The sequence below is a fragment of the Ambystoma mexicanum genome, chromosome 1p, assembly GCF_040938575.1.
Source record: "Ambystoma mexicanum isolate Mex_15411 chromosome 1p, UKY_AmexF1_1, whole genome shotgun sequence".
NCBI classification, from domain to species: Eukaryota; Metazoa; Chordata; class Amphibia; order Caudata; family Ambystomatidae; genus Ambystoma; species Ambystoma mexicanum.
In genome coordinates, this window is record NC_090921.1 from 17,489,909 (window position 1) to 17,514,903 (window position 24,995).

The following is a 24,995-nucleotide window of genomic DNA, read 5'->3' on the forward strand; positions in this document are numbered from 1 at the left end:
GACTGGATGGCATCTCTATATCTCCAGGATGCATATTACCACGTGGCTCTCCGCCTCTGTAACATTTTTATGTTACCCTTTCCTTGATGAATGGCTTGTGGCAGTGGTTTCCTTTTAACTACCGTGGTGTGCTTTTACTGCAGGCTGCGTTCACAGCTGCAGTAAAGCACCCAATGGTGCCATTGTTCTCAAAATGGCTCTGGTCTTCTTTTTTCGCCATTTAAATGTGGAAAGGTCCTTCTTGAGATTTACTCTGCGTGCCAAACCAGGTTTGGTCCCTTTGTTCATTTTGCCTTTGGTGGGATTCACGAGTGAAGCCCGTCTCTGGCTCCAGGGTGTCTGGCAGGTGCATGAAGCGAGGGAGGTGCCTGAAACTCCTTGTGCTTAGTCTCCTAGGAGACCTGAATGCACTCTTAGGTGACTGGCCGACTGGCTGTCCGGCAAGGACAGCCACCCTGCTGGGTGACTGACAGTTAAGCTGGAATGAATGGGAGAAACCTGCATAAAAGGCAAGGCTTTTTGGCTTGGAAGGCAGAGTCGACTACTGGACGAAGGAATCTGAAGAAGAACTTGGAAGAGATGCCTGCTGCAACTCCTGGACTGTTGGTTTGCCTGGTGAAGCCCTGCTGTTGTGCTGAAGCTCAGAATGCACCTCGACGCCTTGAGTTGGTGGGACTAATCAACTTCAAAGAAAGCCACCTGGACATCCTCTCGGAGCTGGTTGAAAATCCAATGCTGTTGCTGCTGGAACCGAATAGCCAGTGAGAGGAACACCTGTTTGTGTGCGTTGCTTTTAAGTTGGCCAAGAGCTACAGAAAGATTCTCCGAACTCCCAGAAAGCAGGAATGACTTAGCCTGAGCCACCTCAACAGAGTGCTGGACCCCAGATGCAAGCAAAGCCCATCTCGACAGCCAAGAGTCCAAAGTGTTGCTATTTGTTTAGACGCGAGGAGCTGAAACCGCGAAGTGCCACTGAATAGAACTTACCAGTAATCTTCATTACTCCTATTCTTCCTCGCCACAGTACTGACGACCCACATCTCCCTCCCTGCGGGGAAGGGCCCAGGCTCCGGCTAGGTTATGTTAAACTGGATGACTTGGGTTAAGGGGAGGAGTTATAGGGAGTAAAAGAAATAGAAGAAGGTCCTGTGTTGGAGGCAGGGGCCTCACGAGGTAAGTACTGTGACGAGGAAGAGCAGGAACAAGAGTAATGAAGATTGTCTGTAAGTAATAGGGTGGCCAACTGTCCCGGATTTCGCAGGATTGTCCTGCAATTAGGGACTCTGTCCCGCAGTTTGCAGAGTGGCTGTGCGTTGGGACACAGCAGGGCGCTGCCACCGGCTGCTTCCTTTCCCCGGGCGGCTCTGCAGCCCCGGCTCCTTTAGAGCCTGCAGGTGGAGCTGTAACGCTCTGACACCTGGCTTCATTGAAATGCAAACGCTTTGTTCCTGGGGTCATGCTGGTCATGATTGTAGTTAAAAAAGGTGACCATCACCCCCCCACCCCCACAAGGACAAACCATTTGCATTTCAATTAAGCCAGGAATGAAGAGCCATTAAAAAATATACATTAAAAAAGGGGCGGGCCAACCGTGAATGTCGTGACGTCATTGCCGCCTTGTGGGCAAGTCTCCTGCACAGACTATCAGGGGGTTGCCCCCCCAGTAAGAAGAGCATTACCTCCACGTCCACTCTTCCTCGTCCCAGTAATTACTTCATGAGGCACCTGCCTCCGACACAGGACCTTCTTCTATTTCTTTAAATCTCTATAACTCCTCCCCCACATCCATGTCACTCAGTTTCATATTACCAAGCCGGAGCATGGGACCTTCCCCGGAGGGAGGGTGAGGAGGGTCGTCAGTACTGTGACGAGGAAGAGTAAGACTAGGAGTAATGAAGATTACCGGTAAGAAATCAACTTGGAAGCAAAGACATGTTCTACTAATCCTCATTGTGTGACATACCCTCACTTCTGTCATAAGCGCGTGTGTGCTCGAGTTACTGCACATGGTGTGCGTGCAGTCTCACTGCCGCCCCGATCTGGGAGGAAAGGAGCGGGGGTGGGGGGGGGGGTCCATCGGGTTTATCCCCCATTGCCACAGCCGCGCGCGCACTTCCGGCCCAGAGATAAACGCTCAATATCGGTCCGATCCAAGGCAAAGGCGCTGCTGTCTATCAGTGCGCACTTCCGGGTCAGGGGTCCCCCATTGCCACACCTATTTCGCGTACTTCCGGTCCAGGTGGTAAAAGAGCTGAAATGTCACCCCTTCCCTCACTTCCGGTCCGATCAAGGCAAAGGCACTGCTGTCTATCAGTGCCCACTTTCGGGTCAGGGGTCCCCCATTGCCACACCTATTTCACGTACTTCCGGTCCAGGTGGTAAAAGAGCTCAAATGTCAGACACCTTCCCTCACTTCCGGTCCGATCAAGGCAAAAGCGCTACGTGTCGATCGATTCACTCCACCCCCCCTGTCTGGCTTGCGCATGCGCACTTCCCGTCCAGGGGAAAGGAGCAGTGTTCCGTCAGTTCAGCCTAGTTATCTGATCCGCGCATGCGCATCGCTGAGTCAGTCTGAGGAAAGAAGTTGTGTGTCGATCGGTTCAGTCCCCCTTATCAGACCCACGCATGCGCACTTCTCGTCCGGTGGAAAGGAGCCGCGTTATGTCCGTTCAGCTCACGTATCTAACCTGCGCATGCGCACTTCCCGTCCAGGGGAAAGGAGCTGTGTCCTGTCATTTCAGCCCCCTGTCTGACGCGCGCACGCGCACTTCCCATCCAGAGGAAAAGAGCCGTGTTATGTCCGTTCAGCTCACGTATCTGACCCGCGCATGCGCACTTCCCCTCCAGGGGAAAGGAGACTTCAGTTCAGCTCACGTGTCTGACCGGCGCATGCGCACTTCCCGTCCAGCGGGAAAGGAGCCGTGTTATGTCTGTTCAGCCCCTTGTCTGACCCGCGCATGCGCACTTCCCGTCCAGAGTGAAGGAGCCCTGTTATGTCTGTTCACCCCTTGTCTGACCCGCGCATGCGCACTTTCCGTGCAGGGGAACGGAGGCCGTCAGTCCCCTTTCCCTGTGGTTCCCCCCTGCCCCCCTATACCCTTGGCCTCTGCAGGAGATGAGCCCCGGGTCCCTGCTCAGGTAGGGGGCTCCCGTGTTCAGGGGCAGGGCGGGCGCAGGTGACTCTCCTGGGAGGGCCCCTTTTTCATTATTGTGTGCATTGCAGCGGTGCCCGCGCCTCGTTCCAGGTCTGGCGATCATAGCGCTGTAGCTCCTTCCCGTGGCGCTGTGTTGCTGGCAGCACTGCTGTGTGCATTGCAGTGGTGCAGGGCCAGCTGTCCAGGTGATTCCTTCCTCTTTTTTGTTGAGTATTTTGACCCCCTATTTTTGTTGGGAATTTAAAGAGACTGGTACTTATCTGGAGGGCTAAACACAGCCTCTTCTGTTCTTGTTCGGGAGGCCACCTGAATGACTACAAATAAGGGTAGATGACGGCTCGCTCTTCATGCAGCCTTCCACTTGTGCTAGGATCTTGAGAACACTCTTGTGCTGCATCATAAACCAAAGGAGAGGACTGTAAACTAAAGATTCTGCTCATGACAGCGAACCTCAAGAACCTGCACTGCAAAGGCCTGATGGATTTGTGTAGATATGCATTACTGAGGTCCAGAGACATGTGCCAGTCCCTGTATGATCCAAAGAGAATTATCTGCTCGAGTCTACATCTTGAAGCTAATATTACAACATGCACACTGACCTCCTTCAGCCGTAACCCCGCCCCCCGGATTACTTAGAGACTCCAAATGGTTATGTTACTATCCTGCCCCCTGGTCACTGGATTAACTGAGTGAATGGCATTCTTCTGCAAATGATCCAGGATCTTATGCTGAAGCAAGGGCCTCTCCTGTGAATGCTTTGGCCAGGCGTTGCTCTTTGTTGCAGTACCAGAAGGGAGAATGGCAAACCTGGTGACATACCGCCGCAGACAATGGACCTCATTACGAGGCTGGCGGCCGCAGAATGAACGGTGCCGGTAAGGGAAACAGAGGAGGTGATTCTTATCCCCAGATTTTTTACCGACAAAGACGGCAAAGGAAACGGGCCAAGAGAACTTGGCCAGAACTCAGCTGTCCAGAAAGGGAGCGGAGTGGAGGTTCCAACTCCCAGCACCTCTGTTTTATTACCATTCAGTTTTAGCCAGTTCTCTGCCATCCAAGACCCCAGGGCCTTAAGGCACCTCCAAAGCCATGCCGCAGTATCTGATCGAGTAAGATCCAATCGGTCCAAAATCTTCGTGTCATTGGCGTAAGAGTAATACCTGAACCCATGGGATAGGATAGTGCGGAGAAGTGGCCTAATATGAATTATAAACAAGATGGGCAACAGTGCAGTCCCCTGCGGGACTCAACACAATAGCAATACTGTTTTAAAGCGAAAGGGAGAAAGAGAAATTGACTGGGAACGATCGGCCAAGGTGGCTGCAAACCACCAGACAAACCGGCTGCCGATAACCGGGAGATAAGGGTGGAGTGGTCGACCGTGTCAAACGCAGCGGATAAATCCAGCAATAACAGCGCTTCCACTCCACCCTGATCGACCAATCGGTTCAGATCATCCATCACAGAATTCAAAACTGACCCTGTCCCCCTCCCAGGCTAGAAACTCCTCTGAAACGAGTCACAAAACCCTGAGGACTCTAAAAAAGAAGTGAGTAGGGGGGACACAAGGACCTCCATTACCTTCACAAGGAAAGGAAGGAGAGAGATCGGATGATAGTTCACGAGCACTGCAGGGTCCACTGAAGGTTTCTTTAACAATGGGAAATGCGTGTTTCAAGATGTTAGGAATAGATCTTTCGCAGAACAAAGTGTTTACTGCTACCGTAATTTGAGAGATCAAGTCACTTGAGATTTCCTTAAGAAGGGTCAAGGGAATCGCATCAGTCGGTGAGGGCGATTTTTAGTTGATGAATAGCCCCAAAAATATCCCGCTCAGAGAAAATATGGAACACAGACCAGATAGAATTAGGTGATTAGGTGCAGGAGACAAGAGAGGGTTGGACTGATCAGCCACAGCCTGACCAGCTATGTTACTGATATTGGGCCTCATCACGACTTGGGCGGTAACGGTAACACTATTAGCGTGGGCGGTATTAGCCCTACCGCCGAACTCCCCGGCGGTAATAGCGCCGGATCACGAGTTTGGCGGTAATGTAAGTCCCCATTCCCCACTGAGCCCATTCGGGAATGCCCGATTCCCCATTGGGCTCAATGGGGAATCTTCACGCTAATACCGCCGGCGGATTTCCAGCCGGCGGTAATAGCACAAATTTTTGGCGGATTTCCCCCCAGCTCAGAGCTGGGGCGAAATCCGCCGAAGCCCTGATTCGGCGGACCTTTAAATCCGGCGGTAATAGCGCTGCCGCCGGATTTAAGGGTTACCGCCGAAGTCGTGATGAGGCCCATTGTCACTAATAGTCTCAATTTTAGTATGGAAGAAAGAAGATAGAGAATCACAAAAATCCTGAGAAGGCACCACCAATGAGCCAGCCTTTGTGGGTAAGTAATGAGATTTTACCAGTTCAAATAAAGCCGTAGGCTAATTTACAGCGTTTTCCACCTTCTGACTAAAGAAGGCTTTTTTAGCAGATATAATAGACTTCTGATAAAGTATCAAAGTGCGACGGAAAGCAGCTTTATCCTCAGCCAGATCATTTACGTGCCACTTCCTCTCCGCCCTCCTACATGCCAATTTACTCGCCCTGAGTTCCACAGAGAACCAGGGCTCAAAGGGATGATTTTTTTCCGTAGATGAAGCATCCAAAGTCTTCAGAGAGCAGGGGGCATCCTGATCGCAGTGTACTCGAAGGGAGGCAACTAGCTCAAAGGTCACCACCCTGTGCCAGCTACGTTTAGGAATAGCGGGCTTACCCACCAATAAAGAAGGATGTCCCTGAAAAATAGAGCAGGGTACCAAAAAATGGTCAGACCATACTAATGGACTTGGGAAAGAGACAATAGTAGACAGCCTAGAAGCACAGACAAAATCTGAGATGTTTCCCAAAGATGGACATAGTTCTTCTTGAGGGGCCTTTCCCATCCACAGGGGAACATGGAGGGTGGCCTGGTGAAACCGGAAAGTAGGCAGTATATTTTCAGGGATAACTGAATGGTCTGTTCCTCAACATTGAAAGGGTAGATCTTGCTTATGAGCCCGTAGAGGGGTATTTGTTCGGTTCCTGCCACATCTTCCATATGATATATTTTATATATAACGTGCCCATACACAAGGGTTTCAAAGTCCGACTAGGCAGGGGAGATGAAACCAGGGGGGCACAAAACAATGATATTACTAGGCCCAGTGACATTGACATCACAAAAGTGCAGGGGAGAGGAAGGGTCAAAGTGCTGGGGGAGGAGGAACAAGTGCAGGACATAGGATATAAACATCAAGAAACAAGAAGTGCGACCAGCAGGTGGTAGTGCAAGGGTAAGTGCAGAAAAGCAAGTGATAATGCAGGTAGGAGGACTCTAGGGTTACAGATACAGCCTCAAGTGCTGGTTTGCCAGAAGGCAGTGCATGTGTGCAGCTGGGGCGGGGTAGGGACCTGGGCCCGTGGTTCAGAGGGTGGCCAAGTAACCAGTGCAGTAACAGACAGGAGATCAGCAGAGAAGAGGAAGAGAGAAGGCAGAAGCAAAAAGGAAAGTCTTGAGCTGCTTCCTGAACCATAGATGGTTCTGCTCAAGTTTCAGAGGGGCAGGGATGTCTTGTTCCACAGCTGTGTGATAAGAGGGAACCCCATCTTGACAGCCTTCTGAAGGTTTTTTGTCATAGGCTTGGCATTTGGATAAGTTCGGCCATTTTATTTTGTCTAGGAGAAATGCTCATTGTTGGCTAAACACAATCTGACTTCTATCTAGTCGCATTAAACCCTGACTTCCACCCTTGCTGTAATATATTAATCTGCCAGTCTCTTCCTTTCTAAGGCACTCATTCCGAGTTTGGTGGTAGTCATGGCGCCATTTGCGCCATGACAGCAACCAATAACGGGACCATGTCCGGTTTGGTGCAATGGGGACTTACCGTCTAGTCCGACCTTGGCTGGACCGGTAAGTCCCCATTGCACCAACCATTCCCCATTCGAGCCCCCATAGGGGTCAATGGGAATGTGGAGGGCGCAAATAACGGGCTCGAGAATGTCAAGCCCGTTATTTGCGCCCTGATCCCTTAACAGGTCCCGGCCACAACGGCTGGTCAGACCAGCCGTTAATGGAGGGACCCGCTAAGGGACCTCGTAGTAGGGCGGTAAGGGATTACCGGCACCGGTCTCCTTACCGGTGCCTGGTATCCCATATCGCCCACCTTGGAATGAGGCCCTAAGTCTCTCACATATGTATTTACTATAGAGATCTTGTGGGAAGGATGCATCTATGCAAACCTGATGAACCAGCCCGCTCAACAATGATCGCTCTAGATACAAGAGAAGGTCTTGGTGTGTAGGTTGCACTGATTCAGGTTCATCGATGCTGTAGAGCAGATGTCCTCTGAGAATGGAAGTTCAGCATATGTGGACCTGCATATCTAAATGCAGTGGTTTTCTCTTCTGCTCTCTTTCAGCCTTCCCTTTCTCCAATCTCCCTGTAACTCTCCTTACCCCCACTGAACTTACTTTCATCAACTTCCCCTTCCCGCTTCTCCTCGTTATACCTATCTCCTTCTTTTCTTCTTTCACCCTTTGTAACTTGTGTTAAGGGATGTGTGGGGCTTGTAGGGCATTATTCTCTTGAAGGCATCCAAAATACATGGGCCCTCATTAGGACCCTGGCGGTAAGGGGTTTGCGCCAGCGTTAGCTGCGCCGACCCCTTACCGCCAACTACGAGTTCCCATAGCGCCATGGTCATTTTTCCGCCCGCTTTTTGCGGGCGTAAAAATCCATGGCGCTATGGGACCTTGGTGTTAATTACGCCACCGTAATTTACGGTGGCGTAATTAACGCCTTCCCCACTCCCATTGAGCCCTATGGGGCCGAAATGGGAATGGGGAAGGGTAAATGGGTCAATGGGGACTTACCGCCCCGCCGACCTCGGAATGGGGCGGTAAGTCCGCCATCCGCCATGGCGTAAAGGGACTTTGCGCCATGGCGGAAAAGTCCGCCGACGGCGGAAAAAATCCGCCAGGGTCCTAATGAGGGCCATGGTGTTTCTTTGTAAATATAATTGTTATACATAATTTTGAAATCCAGCAGTGTTAATACATTTCTCTTATCCCTCTCCCTCTCTTTCACATTCTTTCTTTATCCGTTTCTCCAGCCGTGTTACTACATTTGTCTTAGCCCACTCCCTCCCTCTCCCTCTCCCTCACATTCTTTCTTTATCTCTTTCTCCAGCCGTGTTACTGCATTTCTCTTATCCCTCTCCCTCACATTCTTTCTTTATCCCTTTCTCCAGCCGTGTTACTACATTTCTCTTATCCCTCTCACTCTCTCACATTCTCTATCTTTATCCCTTTTTACAGCCGTGTTACTACATTTCTCTTATCCCTCTCACTCTCTCTCACATTCTCTTTCTTTATCCCTTTCTACAGCCGTATTACTACATTTCTCTCATCCCTCTCCCTCTCTCTCACATGCTCTTTCTTTATCCCTTTTTCTTTTCCTTTCTGTGTTCCCCTTCTTTAATAAGGGTTTGTAACATTAAATATATTAATTATTATAGATTGAGAAAAGGAAGCTCTGGCTGCTAAAGATTGAAAGGAAAAGATGGACGAAATAGAGAAGCGCCAGCTCTGCATGGATTGGATGAAGCTTGAAGAAGATGTGGAACGATCCAACAATCACCAGGACTGCATAGTCCTGGTGAAAAGTGATGAAGGGGAGGGCGAATCTTCCAGTGATGGAGAGGAGCCCATCGATTGGTTTAAGGTTGAAGTAGATGACGAGCCTTGTTCCGATGATTATCCAGACCCCATGAACCATGTCCTGGATGCAGAAGAGCAAGAACCTCCTACTATGGATGATGATGAGGATGGGTCCTCGTCCGATTGTAAACCAGACTCCATTGATGTGGTGGAAATTGTAATAGGCGAGGTTCACCCAGAGTGCAGTCCCCCTGTAAAAGAGGAAGATGTGGAGATCCCACCTATCCGTGATTGTCAGGGCCTTGTAAATCTGGTACAAAGGAAAGAAGAAAGTAACGAAAGACCTCAAGACTTAACTCAATTGGTGAAGTGTAAAGACCAAGAGCCGTCACATGCCAGGGATTGTCAGTCGGATGAGAGATCGGATGATAGTTCACGAGCACTGCAGGGTCCACTGAAGGTTTCTTTAACAATGGGAAATGCGTGTTTCAAGATGTTAGGAATAGATCTTTCGCAGAACAAAGTGTTTACTGCTACCGTAATTTGAGAGATCAAGTCACTTGAGATTTCCTTAAGAAGGGTCAAGGGAATCGCATCAGTCGGTGAGGGCGATTTTTAGTTGATGAATAGCCCCAAAAATATCCCGCTCAGAGAAAATATGGAACACAGACCAGATAGAATTAGGTGATTAGGTGCAGGAGACAAGAGAGGGTTGGACTGATCAGCCACAGCCTGACCAGCTATGTTACTGATATTGGGCCTCATCACGACTTGGGCGGTAACGGTAACACTATTAGCGTGGGCGGTATTAGCCCTACCGCCGAACTCCCCGGCGGTAATAGCGCCGGATCACGAGTTTGGCGGTAATGTAAGTCCCCATTCCCCACTGAGCCCATTCGGGAATGCCCGATTCCCCATTGGGCTCAATGGGGAATCTTCACGCTAATACCGCCGGCGGATTTCCAGCCGGCGGTAATAGCACAAATTTTTGGCGGATTTCCCCCCAGCTCAGAGCTGGGGCGAAATCCGCCGAAGCCCTGATTCGGCGGACCTTTAAATCCGGCGGTAATAGCGCTACCGCCGGATTTAAGGGTTACCGCCGAAGTCGTGATGAGGCCCATTGTCACTAATAGTCTCAATTTTAGTATGGAAGAAAGAAGATAGAGAATCACAAAAATCCTGAGAAGGCACCACCAATGAGCCAGCCTTTGTGGGTAAGTAATGAGATTTTACCAGTTCAAATAAAGCCGTAGGCTAATTTACAGCGTTTTCCACCTTCTGACTAAAGAAGGCTTTTTTAGCAGATATAATAGACTTCTGATAAAGTATCAAAGTGCGACGGAAAGCAGCTTTATCCTCAGCCAGATCATTTACGTGCCACTTCCTCTCCGCCCTCCTACATGCCAATTTACTCGCCCTGAGTTCCACAGAGAACCAGGGCTCAAAGGGATGATTTTTTTCCGTAGATGAAGCATCCAAAGTCTTCAGAGAGCAGGGGGCATCCTGATCGCAGTGTACTCGAAGGGAGGCAACTAGCTCAAAGGTCACCACCCTGTGCCAGCTACGTTTAGGAATAGCGGGCTTACCCACCAATAAAGAAGGATGTCCCTGAAAAATAGAGCAGGGTACCAAAAAATGGTCAGACCATACTAATGGACTTGGGAAAGAGACAATAGTAGACAGCCTAGAAGCACAGACAAAATCTGAGATGTTTCCCAAAGATGGACATAGTTCTTCTTGAGGGGCCTTTCCCATCCACAGGGGAACATGGAGGGTGGCCTGGTGAAACCGGAAAGTAGGCAGTATATTTTCAGGGATAACTGAATGGTCTGTTCCTCAACATTGAAAGGGTAGATCTTGCTTATGAGCCCGTAGAGGGGTATTTGTTCGGTTCCTGCCACATCTTCCATATGATATATTTTATATATAACGTGCCCATACACAAGGGTTTCAAAGTCCGACTAGGCAGGGGAGATGAAACCAGGGGGGCACAAAACAATGATATTACTAGGCCCAGTGACATTGACATCACAAAAGTGCAGGGGAGAGGAAGGGTCAAAGTGCTGGGGGAGGAGGAACAAGTGCAGGACATAGGATATAAACATCAAGAAACAAGAAGTGCGACCAGCAGGTGGTAGTGCAAGGGTAAGTGCAGAAAAGCAAGTGATAATGCAGGTAGGAGGACTCTAGGGTTACAGATACAGCCTCAAGTGCTGGTTTGCCAGAAGGCAGTGCATGTGTGCAGCTGGGGCGGGGTAGGGACCTGGGCCCGTGGTTCAGAGGGTGGCCAAGTAACCAGTGCAGTAACAGACAGGAGATCAGCAGAGAAGAGGAAGAGAGAAGGCAGAAGCAAAAAGGAAAGTCTTGAGCTGCTTCCTGAACCATAGATGGTTCTGCTCAAGTTTCAGAGGGGCAGGGATGTCTTGTTCCACAGCTGTGTGATAAGAGGGAACCCCATCTTGACAGCCTTCTGAAGGTTTTTTGTCATAGGCTTGGCATTTGGATAAGTTCGGCCATTTTATTTTGTCTAGGAGAAATGCTCATTGTTGGCTAAACACAATCTGACTTCTATCTAGTCGCATTAAACCCTGACTTCCACCCTTGCTGTAATATATTAATCTGCCAGTCTCTTCCTTTCTAAGGCACTCATTCCGAGTTTGGTGGTAGTCATGGCGCCATTTGCGCCATGACAGCAACCAATAACGGGACCATGTCCGGTTTGGTGCAATGGGGACTTACCGTCTAGTCCGACCTTGGCTGGACCGGTAAGTCCCCATTGCACCAACCATTCCCCATTCGAGCCCCCATAGGGGTCAATGGGAATGTGGAGGGCGCAAATAACGGGCTCGAGAATGTCAAGCCCGTTATTTGCGCCCTGATCCCTTAACAGGTCCCGGCCACAACGGCTGGTCAGACCAGCCGTTAATGGAGGGACCCGCTAAGGGACCTCGTAGTAGGGCGGTAAGGGATTACCGGCACCGGTCTCCTTACCGGTGCCTGGTATCCCATATCGCCCACCTTGGAATGAGGCCCTAAGTCTCTCACATATGTATTTACTATAGAGATCTTGTGGGAAGGATGCATCTATGCAAACCTGATGAACCAGCCCGCTCAACAATGATCGCTCTAGATACAAGAGAAGGTCTTGGTGTGTAGGTTGCACTGATTCAGGTTCATCGATGCTGTAGAGCAGATGTCCTCTGAGAATGGAAGTTCAGCATATGTGGACCTGCATATCTAAATGCAGTGGTTTTCTCTTCTGCTCTCTTTCAGCCTTCCCTTTCTCCAATCTCCCTGTAACTCTCCTTACCCCCACTGAACTTACTTTCATCAACTTCCCCTTCCCGCTTCTCCTCGTTATACCTATCTCCTTCTTTTCTTCTTTCACCCTTTGTAACTTGTGTTAAGGGATGTGTGGGGCTTGTAGGGCATTATTCTCTTGAAGGCATCCAAAATACATGGGCCCTCATTAGGACCCTGGCGGTAAGGGGTTTGCGCCAGCGTTAGCTGCGCCGACCCCTTACCGCCAACTACGAGTTCCCATAGCGCCATGGTCATTTTTCCGCCCGCTTTTTGCGGGCGTAAAAATCCATGGCGCTATGGGACCTTGGTGTTAATTACGCCACCGTAATTTACGGTGGCGTAATTAACGCCTTCCCCACTCCCATTGAGCCCTATGGGGCCGAAATGGGAATGGGGAAGGGTAAATGGGTCAATGGGGACTTACCGCCCCGCCGACCTCGGAATGGGGCGGTAAGTCCGCCATCCGCCATGGCGTAAAGGGACTTTGCGCCATGGCGGAAAAGTCCGCCGACGGCGGAAAAAATCCGCCAGGGTCCTAATGAGGGCCATGGTGTTTCTTTGTAAATATAATTGTTATACATAATTTTGAAATCCAGCAGTGTTAATACATTTCTCTTATCCCTCTCCCTCTCTTTCACATTCTTTCTTTATCCGTTTCTCCAGCCGTGTTACTACATTTGTCTTAGCCCACTCCCTCCCTCTCTCTCTCACACATTCTTTCTTTATCCCTTTCTCCAGCCGTGTTACTGCATTTCTCTTATCCCTCTCCCTCACATTCTTTCTTTATCCCTTTCTCCAGCCGTGTTACTACATTTCTCTTATCCCTCTCACTCTCTCACATTCTCTATCTTTATCCCTTTTTACAGCCGTGTTACTACATTTCTCTTATCCCTCTCACTCTCTCTCACATTCTCTTTCTTTATCCCTTTCTACAGCCGTATTACTACATTTCTCTCATCCCTCTCCCTCTCTCTCACATGCTCTTTCTTTATCCCTTTTTCTTTTCCTTTCTGTGTTCCCCTTCTTTAATAAGGGTTTGTAACATTAAATATATTAATTATTATAGATTGAGAAAAGGAAGCTCTGGCTGCTAAAGATTGAAAGGAAAAGATGGACGAAATAGAGAAGCGCCAGCTCTGCATGGATTGGATGAAGCTTGAAGAAGATGTGGAACGATCCAACAATCACCAGGACTGCATAGTCCTGGTGAAAAGTGATGAAGGGGAGGGCGAATCTTCCAGTGATGGAGAGGAGCCCATCGATTGGTTTAAGGTTGAAGTAGATGACGAGCCTTGTTCCGATGATTATCCAGACCCCATGAACCATGTCCTGGATGCAGAAGAGCAAGAACCTCCTACTATGGATGATGATGAGGATGGGTCCTCGTCCGATTGTAAACCAGACTCCATTGATGTGGTGGAAATTGTAATAGGCGAGGTTCACCCAGAGTGCAGTCCCCCTGTAAAAGAGGAAGATGTGGAGATCCCACCTATCCGTGATTGTCAGGGCCTTGTAAATCTGGTACAAAGGAAAGAAGAAAGTAACGAAAGACCTCAAGACTTAACTCAATTGGTGAAGTGTAAAGACCAAGAGCCGTCACATGCCAGGGATTGTCAGTCCCCCTTAAACCTGGTGAAAAAAGTTAGAGAAACCAACAAAATACCTCACGGCTCAATGAATTTAGAGACGTTTGAAGATCAGCAGGCCCCACCTGCCATGGATTGTCAGTCTCTTTTAAACCCGGTTAAAGAAAGCAAAGAAGCACCCCAAGACTCCATGGATTTGGTGAGGTGTGAGGATCAGCAGGCCCCACATGCCAGGGATTGTCATTCCCCCTTAAACCTTGTCAAACTCGTTCAAGAAAGTACCATTCGGCCTCAAGACTCAATGGAATTGGTGAAGTTTAAAGACCAAGAGACACCACCTGCCAGGGGTTGTCAGTCCCCCTTAAACCTGGTCAAACTAGTTGAAGAAAGTGACAAAAAGCCTCAAGAATCACTGGAAATGGTGACATTTAAATGTGGGGGAAAACCAGTGATCAGGAATTCTACTGTTTCAGGGGAAGGTAGGAACATTGAATGCTCGGCTACAGGTAATGATGCAGACATCAGTCCTCATTATTTCATTTCACTGCGTCTTGTAATGTTTGTCATGAAATAAAGTAAATTAAATGGGATACAGCAATTATTACCAATGCTGTGATGGAAAATGAAAATGGAGAAAAATTGACAATATTCACATGGGAAAACCTATTCTCTTTACAGTATGTCCATTGAATTCATATGTTTCCAAAATGCTTCAAAAGGTGTTTTAGGATTTTCTAAAGGGTATGCCATTTTGAATATCAGCTCAGGTGTAAAAGTTAAAACGTATTTGAAAAAGTGTCCAAGATTTAGAAGTCTCCCTAAAATGAGGGAATACTTTATTTGTTTTAAATAATGAGAAAATAGTATGATTGTTTGAAGTAAGTTTTATGGGAGTTGTTCTTGCCATGGAAATGCCTTGCGGCAGAAAAGGCAGCATAGCAGTGAATGGGAGAGGGCGATAGGATGGGTACAGGCGGGGGGTATGAGTGAGGGGGAAAGGGGATAGCTTGGTATGGAGAGCGTGCCTTGTGGAAGTTATTTACCCATCACTGCCTTCCCTCTGCCTCTGCGTCATGGCTTTGCTTTTGGCTTCAAACGGCCTCCCTTTCCATCTCAAAGTCCATGGTAACGGCAACTGACAAAACTGTGATTTACTCCATTTCCAACATCTCTCGGGGTCATTACGAGTACAGAGGTAGGGGGTTAACGGCACCGGTAAGGATGCCGGTGCAGTTAACCCCTTACCGCCGCATTCCGAGGTCCCTTTGCCGGTCCCACTAGGGCCGGTTGGTTTTACCAGCTGCCCTTAGCGGGACCCGTTAAGGGACCAGGGAGCTGATTACGGGCCCGCTATTTGCGGGCCTGTTTTTAGCTCCTTCCCCATTCCCATTGAGCACTATGGGGGCTCGAATGGGAATGGGGAATGGTTTTCAGAATGGGGACTTACCGGGTCCTCCAAGGTTGGAATGACCAGGTAAGTGCCCATTCTGAGAACCCAGACACGGGTTTGGAGGCAGCCATAGTGCTAATAGCACCATGGCTGCCTCCAAAATCGTAATGACCCCCTATGTCTACCCTAAGTGCTTACATGAATCCTTTACTGTGCATTGTTAGGGGAGCTTTCCTACAGTCCTACTGGTAGTAAGACTTTAGCAAGCTATCCCAGTGGTTTGTAGATCCCCCAGCTTAGTCAGTCTGTACTAACTCAGGACCTTGGTAGAGTGGCAGAGCAGTCAGGCTTATCTTAAGAGGAAGATATGAGCTGCAAGTAAGTACACTGAACCTTAGTTAGGGCATTCACACCAAAGAAACGCTTACACGTATAATTTATATAAAATTATATATGTATTATATATACATCAGAATCACTAGAACACTTTAGACTACTTGAGAGTACGCTTCAACGGCACTTTCACTGTGTGTTAGTTTGCGGTTAAATTTGTAGCAACGTTAGCCAAGAGCTGGGGTGAAATCCGCCGAAGACCTGATTTGGCGGACCCTTAAATCCGGCGGTAATAGCGCGACCACCGGATTTAAGGGTTACCGCCAAAGTCGGGATGAGGCCCAAAAGCTGCAGAATACGAAGAGTTCCTGTGGATTTCTTCCAGTGGCTAGTGTTATAGAAGCAACAAGGGAGACCTTTTAAAGACCTCGAAGGGACACAAGCAGCAGTTTGAGTCGGAGATAAGGGGGTGAACCTGGATATCTCCAACGCTCTGGAGTGACTTTTTGGAATCAGGTAAGCAATACCCTTTTCCCCACAGTACCATAGGTTAGAAGAAAATGTTTGTGCTGGATGCTCCGCGATGTTGCAGCTCTGGACCCAACCTCTGGATTCCTTGGTCTGATAACTGAAGACAGGACAATGGATGGGGTCTCTCAGCAGCAGTCTCGAGGGAGGAACTGGGGCATGACTTTCAGCAACTTCCTGGTTCACTCTGCGGTTTTCGTGCATTTTCTGCAGCACCAACAAAGGACACGGATCGCCCGGTCAATCTTCATCGCTTCCTGCAGTCCCACACTCTGATGAGGGGGTCTGGGTGGGTTTGATCGGATCTCTGGAGTGTCCTTACGGGTTCAGCAAAGATTTGGACGGATTCAGTTTTTCCATGACGATGCACTTGAAATGGGCAGCAGGTGTCCTGGTATTGGGATTCTGCAGCTCTGGAAACCCCTAGAACCTTGCGAGGTGGCTCAATTCAAAGTTCGTCTTGAGACTGGTTGTGCCCACCAGCAAAAGGGAAGGCGTCGTCCTCTTCAGAGGTCTTCTTTCGCACAGAAAACTGGGTCAGCACAGCAGTGGGCACTTCACGCTTTTGCAAAGGGTCTTCAGGGATCTCTGGTTGTCTTCTTCTTCGGTTACTTCAGCTTCCAGTGGTCGACTTGCTTTTCACTCCAGAAGCCTCACCTTTTATACAGTTCCAGCACACACTGCTCTGCACTCTATCTCAACATTTTATAATCAGGACAGACAGACCTTGTTGAGAGCTGGTCCTATTCGTGCACTCTGGCAAACAAAGGACAGAGGGGGTGATTGACTCCTCCCCCACTTTCTGCCGGCCCAGACACTCTGGAGCTTAGGCAAGGAAACCCAAGGGTTCCCGCCAAAGGCAAAACACACACACTGACCTGCCCCTCCCAGAATGGTAGAAGAAGGGCTAACGAAGAACAACCACGCTAGTAATGGTGAAAAAAGGAGGGAGGCCCAGGTTGATACTTGGGTGCCCCTAGTGTGCACTACCAAGGCTATGGACGTAGTGTGCAGCATAACAATTACAAATAGTTGGTAGAACTCGTCCACTGCCACCAGCCATAACTAGGAGATTGTCTATGTGATTAAAAAGTCACAGTAGCAGAGAGAAGGGGAATACTAGGTATCCCTTTGGCACTCCATTGAAGGTGGTGTGTGCCAGTCTCTCAGACTATGGAGTTTTGGGAGAGATACTTGAAGATATATGAAAAGAATCTTAAAGGTGGACCCTAAGGGTCCCCAGCAACACTGCCCATAAGGAGCCGTGTGCTTCAGTAGTAAAAATACAGATGTCTTTAAGAGCTATGGAGCAGACAGACTACATAGTACAGGTAGAATACAATGGATAGAGTTCCAAAAGACAGAGCCGACAAGGAATGAGAGGAAAAAGGCTCCACTCATTCAGGATTCAAAGAAGCAGGTCCAGAAGTCCATCAAAAAGTGCTGGGGTTCTCGCAAGGAGAATGGGTGAAGCATAAATATGATAAATCTCCCTAACAGCATGGGCCTCATTACGAGGTGTTTTGTTTGTTTTATCCGTATTTATATAGCGCACAACAGCCCAAGGACATTGTGGCACTTGTTACAGTACAAAGCTTAGTTACTTAGTTACATGGTCATTAGCAATATATTTACAGGTTGCAATATAGTTACATAGGGCCTCATCACGAGTTGGGCGGTAACGTCGGAGGTATTACCGCCGGCGGTATTAGCCCTACCGTCAAACCCCCCGGTGCTATTAGCACCAGATCACGGTTTTGGCGGTAATGGAATTCCCCATTCCCCACTGAGCCCATTCGGGAATGCCCCATTCCCCATTAGGCTCAATGGGGAATTTTCACGCTCTTACCGCCGGCGGATTTCCCGCCGGCGGTAATAGCGCAAATTTTAGGCGGATTTCCCCCCAGCTCAGAGCTGGGGAGAAATCCGCCGAAGCCCTGATTTGGCGGACCCTTAAATCCGGTGGTAATAGTGCGACCGCCGGATTTAAGGGTTACCGCCAAACTCGTGATGAGGCCCAGAGTCATTAGCAGTATATATACAGGTTACAATATAGTTATATTACATTTGTGTTATATTACAATATACATGGCAGAAGTAGAGGAGGCAGTCCTCCACTTGCTAGTTGAGGAGAGTGGCCTTGAGGTTGTTGCGGAAGACAGAGATGGAAGTTTCAGCTCTAAGGGTGGCAGGGAGTGAGTTCCAGTGTTTCGGAGCAATATAGGAGAAGCCTAGACCTCCTGCCGTGGCTCTCTTTATGCATGGTATGTGTAGCTGGTTGGTGTACTGGGCTCTGGTGGGGCGAGTGGATGTGGTCCTTGATATTGCTTCAGATAGGTATGCTGGAGCGGTTTTGTTGATGCATCTGTGAGTGATGGTGAGGATTTTCAGAATAATATAGTCTTTGACCTGGAGCCACCGTGGTTCACGTCTGGCGTGGGATATATGGGGCCTCATTACACGGATGACGGTGAACCATGGCGCTATTAGCGCCATGGTTCATGCCGGTAAAATACTGGCACCGCCTTAGTGGAAAGGGGAATTACTGCCCTATTCTTAGGTTGGCGGGGCGGTAATTCCCCCTTCCACCATTGCCCTTCCTCATTCCCATTTTTGCCCCATAGGGCTCTATGGGAATGGGGAAGGTGCTAATTACGGAACCGCAAATTGCGGTACCATAATTATCTCCCTGGTCCCTTTGCGGGTTGGTATTTAACACCTGCAAAAAGCAGGTGTTAAATTCCCCAACCCGCAAAGGGACCTCGTAGTTAGGCGGTAAGGATTTACCGGTACCGGTAAAATACTGGTACCGGTAAACCCTTACTGCCACCCGTGTAATGAGGCCCAACGCCTGGTGTGCCAGCATTCAGTCCGCCATGCTCAACAAAATAAAACTCCTCCAGGTTTACCACCTACCGTGTAATGAGGCCATTTGTCTTTAGTTATCTCGTCAGCGGTAGCCGGAGGAGTGACAAATTCATTAAAGATTGCAAATAGTTCTTTAGCTTGGTAGTTGGCCTTTGAGATCCTATCATTGAAGGAGTTGGATGTTGCTGCTAAAATGGCTTTTTTATATTGGAGGGCTATTTGTTTGAAGAGGGTCTTACTTAGATCACTCGGATCAGTTTGCCAGTTTTTAAGCGACTGGCGCTTTTGAGCTCGAGGGTTTGGAGTTCTTCCGAGAACCAAGAGTTGCAGTGAAATGATTTTTTTTCCTTCTTGCTTTCAAGTGGGGCTATAGAGTTTATGGCATTGGTGAGAGTATCATTGAAGAAAGCTGATAGTATATTTGGGTCCTGAGAGAAAGGTGGTGCTAGGCAGGGGCTTTTAAGGTGGGGACGCAAGTTGTCTGCGTTGAGTTTTTTAGAACTTCTTATTGTGGCAGGTGGTGCGTGGGTGAGAGTCTTAGGTTTAGGGTTGGTGGGGATGAGGAATTCGATGCATGTGTGGTCCGTCCAAGGAAGGGCGGTGTTTGAGGTAATGTTGGATGCACAGTTGTGATCCATGACCCAGTCAAGGGTGCGGCCTTTGGAGTGAGTAGACGTGAGGTCTCTTTGGGAGAAAACTAAGTCTCCGAGTTCTTTAGCTAGGGTTGCAGCGGATTTATCCTTGGGATCATTGTATCCTAAATGTAAGTCTCCTAATAGAAGGATTTTGGAGGACTTTTTAATGTTGTTGCTGAGTCGATGGGAGAGGTGCTCTTGGAAGTCAGCTGGGAGTCCGGGAGGTCTGTATAGGATGTGGATGTTGATTAGATTATTGGGGGAGAGCGTAAGCTTGGCTGATAGCATATCAGCATTACCACCCCATGTACTATGGTCTGCTAATCTGATGGATAAAGAGTCTTTGTGGATAAGGGCGACTCCCCCTCCAATCTTGTCACATCTATCTTGCCTAAGGATGGTGTAGCCTGTGGGTAGGGCTAGTGCGATGGCTGGGCAGGAGGCATCATGGAGCCAGGATTCGGTGATGCAAAGTAAGTCCAGATTAAGTGTGGATAGTAGATCATTTATCTCGAGGGCATGTGCAGGTAGGGAGCGTACGTTCAGTAGTGCACATTTAAGAGGTGGGTGTTGTGTGCCTTTGATGTTTTTGTTTGTACTAGTATGGGGTGAAGTGTGCTTGTTGTGGTGTGTGGTAGTGAGGGGCTTAGTGCTAAGTAGTGTAGAGGCAGGTTGGGAGGTGAGGGGAGAGGGGCAGTGCCTATGCTCACTTTAGTGTGGGGTAATGGTGCAGTGCGGGTGCCTAATCTGGTGTTTCTAGTCGTGATGGGTGTGGGTGAGCAGAGTAGATACCTAGGAAGTGAGATTGCGGAGTCTGTTGGTGTTAGGCAGAAACCTGTGCAGTTCCCTTTGGCAACACTGCAAAAGATTTAGGACTACAGGTGTTAGCAGTAAACCCACTTGGTAGCAGTCTGTACCACCCAGATTTACCTGGTAGCTGTGGCTGAGCAGTCAGACTTCCCTCAAGAAGAGTTAGGCAGTATGCAAGGTATACACAATAGGCGCTCAGACACAATAGCACAAGCAAACACTGACCAGAGCTTTGGTATCAAATTATATAATTATTTACTTAAAAACACACTGTTTGAAACACTCCAGCACTCTTATTGTAAAACACTCTAAACACAGTTACTATTATATACAACCCTTATTCCTTATCAGACAAGTCTTAGTTAACACCACATATTTCCAGACAGAGGTGAGCGCTTAACTATAGATGGCACTCCAATAAGTTCATGAAGAAGGGAGGGAAAAAGACAGAATATTTGAAGATACACCACTCTAAGATTTAGGAACACATTTAGCAAGGCAGAAGAGCAAAAGTCACTTGTGAGCCAAAGTCCGTAGGCTGGGCCCACTCTTAGAGAGAGCAGAGCACAATGCGCCCAAGATCACACAGTTACACTAGGCTTTGAAGTCTTGCAGAGAGTTCGAAAAGAGTTTAGAGAGGCTCAGAAAAGTTTAGCCAGGGTGTCCCAGGCTAACCCAGGTTCGAAAGCCGGGGGCTAAATCTACCCCGTACAGTCGGTGGCAAGGGAAGCCAGGCGGAACACGGTACCTTAAGTGGGAAGGATCCTCCAGCGGTGGCAGTTGTTCCTGGCAGTGGGTGCAAGTCTCGGCGTTGTCCAGGAGAAGAGAAGATCTCGACTTGGAGGAAAGATGAAGGTCGTTGCAGTGCCAGGGAAGAAACCAGCCGCGGAGTTTTCCGGTTAAAGGTATTACCCTTTATTTCGCGGTCGTGGTAAAACGTGGTATCCCGGTTGCCGGGGTGCTTGGCACAGGCAAGGTGGCCACGAGATGCATCGGGAAGGCGAAAAGACGGTGAAACTGGTTATCCCCACCAGTCAAAGGAAGAAGACTCTCCGGCGGGAGATCTCCTCTGTCGTTGGGAAAAGTGGTGAGACGGTCCAGCAGGGCTCCACCGGTGTTGTCGTCGTGGTAGGTCGGCTCAGCTTCTCCCTCGTCGGATGCTTAGGTCCTGTGGCGACTTCTGAAGATCCAGTCCCCAAAGCCCTGCTTTTATGCAGAAAACCCCCATTCACTCAGCCTCGCTGTCACTCAAACATGCTAAGTGGTGAGCCAGCCGGCTCACCACTTGGGCCAATCAGGACGGAGTGCGACTTGAGCTGCCTAGGCAACTCAGTCCCGGGTGCCTAAATCCCCCTCCACCCCTCCTAAGTACCCCAGACAGAGTGGCACCACTTTGGAGGGCTTCTGTTTAGAAGCCTGCCAAAAAGTGGAACAAAGGGCTCCACTTGGGTTGGAGTCACAGAAGAGAACACAAACGGCATTTTAGAACCGAGTTTTGGCAAAAAATACCAACCGGAGAATTAATAATAAATAAATAAACCAGCGGTATGTTCGAGGCTATTGTAATTAAATAAATAAAGATAGTAGCCTCGAACAATGGGAAAATCCCATAGAGAAATATTCGCGGTTGAATATAAAAAGTAGTATCCACTTCCACCAGCCAAAACTCGATCAGGGGGGATGGAGACGTGCCCCCTCGTCTAACAGACCCCGGGGCAATCGAATTGCCCCAGCCAGTATGTCCACAATACAATGGTTTGTACTGGTTCTGTTAAGAATTCAAGACTAGTAAAGTCAATGGTGACTTTACATGCCCTGGGAGACAGTAGTCAGTCCCAGGGTATGGAGTCTATACTGGGGGGTCACTATGACACACCTGTGTTACTGCACTGAGGGTGCTGTGTAACACACATCACAAAAACACATGAAGCCCTATGGAGTAAAAGACCCCATAGCCCATTAAACACATCTAGAGTCAAAGGAACACACTCAAATCATGTCCAAGAGTGAGGGTAAAAGAGTCTCACTCTTGGCAGGAGAAAAAAATAAACCCCAAAAATCCAGCAAAGCTGCTGGGGGACTCACTAGGTTAGGAAATTCAGCCTAAACAGAAAATTCTCCCTAACAGTTGGCTAGGCTAGGTGGCCGAGACTGTGTGATGTTGTAGTCTGGAGCTGCGTCATGTGAATTTAGTGCCGGGCGCTGAGTGAGGTGTGCTGGGAATATGTGGGGAGGCGTAGAGACCATTATAGTGAGGGCTGTAAGGATGGCTGTTAGGCTGGCTGAGCGGAGTGTGGCAGGGAGAGTGCGGGAGGGTAAAGCAATGCTATGATTAGGAGGTGCACTCTTGGACATCATGATAGTGGAGAGTGGCTGTGTGTGTGTTTGCAGCTGGTGTGTGCCGCTGGTATGTGACAGGGGGATCGTGCGACTAGTGCTAGGTAGTTCAGAGGCAGGTCACAAGTGGGTCACAGTTCAACAAAATACAATGGCCCTCATTACAACCCTGGCGTTAGACCATGGTGCTAATAGCACCATGGTCCATGCCGGTAACTTACCAACTCCGCCATGGCGGAATGGGGAATTACCGCCCCATTCCGAGGTTGGCGGGGCGGTAATTCCCCATGCCGCCATGGCCCTTCCCCATTCCCATTTTTGCCCCATAGGGCTCAATGGGAATGGGGAAGGCGCTAAGTACGGTGCCGCAAATTGCGGCACCGTACTTAGCATCAAGGTCCCTTTGCGGGTTGGTTTTTAACGCCTGCAAAAAGCAGGCGTTAAAGTCTCCAACCCGCAAAGGGACCTCGTAATCAGGCGTTAAGGGTTTAACGGCGCCGCCACCTTTTACGGCGCTGTTAACCCCTTAACGCCTGGGTTGTAATGAGGGCCAATGCCTAAATTTGATTTTCTAAGTGGGGCAGGCAGAGGCTAAATGGTGGCAGGGCATAATAGGTAGCAGTTCAACAAAATACAAAGGGCCTCATTACACGGTAGGCGGTAAGGGTTTACCGGTACCGGTATTTTACCGGTACCGGTAAATCCTTACCGCCTTACTACGAGGTCCCTTTGCGGGTTGGGGAATGTTGTCTCCTGCTTGGCAGACCTTTTTTCAGCATTCTTCCAGTTCTCGCATTCACTCGTGGGTAACATAGCCACTTCCTGCCTTTCTTGTGCCCAGTACAGCTTCCCTGTTGCTGCTGATTTCCTTGTGGCTTTTCCCTGGAGCCCGGGTTGAGGAATTTAACGCCTGCTTTTTGCAGGCGTTAAAAATCCAACCCGCAAAGGGACCTTGGTGCTAATTACGGTACCGCAATTTGCGGTACCGTAGCACCTTCCCCATTCCCATTATGCCCTATGGGGCAAAAATGGGAACCGGGAAGGGCAATGGAGGAAGGAGGAATTACCGCCTTCCCAACCTTGGAATAGGGCGGTAATTCCCCTTTCCTCCAAGGTGGTACCGGTAAATTACCGGCATGAACCATGGCGCTAATAGCTAATAGCGCCATGGTTTACCGCCTACCGTGTAATGAGGCCCAAAGCCTAAATTCGATTTTCTAAGTGGGGCAGGCAGAGGCTAAATGGTGGGCGGTAAGGGTTAACGGGCACCGGTAAGGAGACTGGTGCCGGTAAATCCTTAACGCCCTATTCCCAGGTCCCTTAGCGGGAGCCGCTAAGGGACCAGGGAGCTAATAAACCCATCCCCATTGAGCCCTATGGGGGCTCGAATCGGAATGGGGAATGGTTCTTGAAATGGGGACTTACTTGGTCCTCCAAGGTTGGAATGACCTGGTAAGTCCCTATTTCGAGAACCCAGACCCGGAATGCGATAAGGGGGTAGCTATGGTGCTAATAGCACCATGGCTACCTCCTACTCCGTAATGAGGCCCCATTTCATTCTCAATTGTCAAGCCGGTCAGATAACACAATGGGCCTCATTACGATCTCGGCGGTAGCCATGCCGCTATTGGCGGCATGGCTGCCGCCGAAATCGCGTCCGGGTTCCCAGAATGAGGAATTACCGGGCCATTCCGAGTTCGGAGGGCCGGTAATTCCTCCTTCTAGTAACCCGGGCCCGGACCTTCCCCATTCCCATTTCAGCCCCCATAGGGCTGAATGAGAATAGAAGAGAGAGCAAACAACGGGCCGATTACGAGCGGCCCGTTGTTTGCTCCCTCCTCCCCTTGCGGGACTCACTCTGCACGTCTGGTGAAACCAGATGTGCCGCCTGTGCCCCGCGAGGGGACTTCGGAATCAGGCGGTACAGGGTTGACGGCGCCGGCACTTTTACACTAGCCGGTCAAGTGGCACAGCGAGTAGAGCGCTCGCTTTGACACCCTTGCAGAGCCTGCTAACGCAGGTTCGAATCACGGCGGGGCCAAACTCAGCCTTTCATCCTTCCGAGGTGTGGGTAATAATAAGCAGCGCTTAGATACCTGAGGGTTCGTAGCGCTATATTAATGCCATATTATTATTATTATTATTATTATTATTATTACACTGTACTTAAGAACCAGCCAGCATCACCATCTGAGAAGCTAGGCCTTGATTGCTCGTCCATTGCTGCCGTAATAGAGAATCTTGGCTGCGGTCCTCTGTGCCTCTCCTCTACCATATAGAGAGAAGGAGTACAGACACCTCCCTCTAGTCTTTACAGAGAGATTAGCCAGCTTCTCGGCTTTCTTTGACAT

The 24,995-nt window shown here is 49.2% G+C and overlaps 2 protein-coding genes across 5 annotated transcripts in view; both read left to right on the top strand.

Moving 5' to 3' along the window:
* The first annotated feature begins 3,007 nt into the window (after positions 1–3,007).
* Positions 3,008–11,563, top strand: LOC138563874 (uncharacterized). Of its 3 annotated transcripts, none has more exons than XM_069642870.1 (2): positions 3,008–3,340; positions 8,713–11,563. In XM_069642870.1, the coding sequence occupies exon 2, from the start codon at positions 8,757–8,759 to the stop codon at positions 9,399–9,401; it is 645 nt and encodes a 214-aa protein (XP_069498971.1). In that variant the 5' UTR covers positions 3,008–3,340; positions 8,713–8,756; the 3' UTR covers positions 9,402–11,563. The 3 variants fall into 3 exon arrangements, with proteins under 3 accessions (XP_069498971.1, XP_069498970.1, XP_069498972.1); XM_069642869.1 differs by having other exon boundaries at positions 3,008–3,138; XM_069642871.1 differs by lacking the exon at positions 3,008–3,340 and adding an exon at positions 3,351–4,030.
* Positions 11,564–12,742: 1,179 nt separating this feature from the next.
* Positions 12,743–24,995, top strand: part of LOC138563910 (zinc finger protein 34-like) — a 38,991-nt gene continuing 26,738 nt past the window's right edge. The window contains exon 1 of one of the 2 annotated variants that reach the window (XM_069642872.1): positions 12,743–14,249. In XM_069642872.1, coding sequence (XP_069498973.1) covers positions 13,268–14,249 — 982 coding nt within the window. In that variant the 5' untranslated portion in view covers positions 12,743–13,267. The remainder of the gene's footprint in view (positions 14,250–24,995) is intronic. The other variant, XM_069642873.1, reaches the window with a different exon arrangement.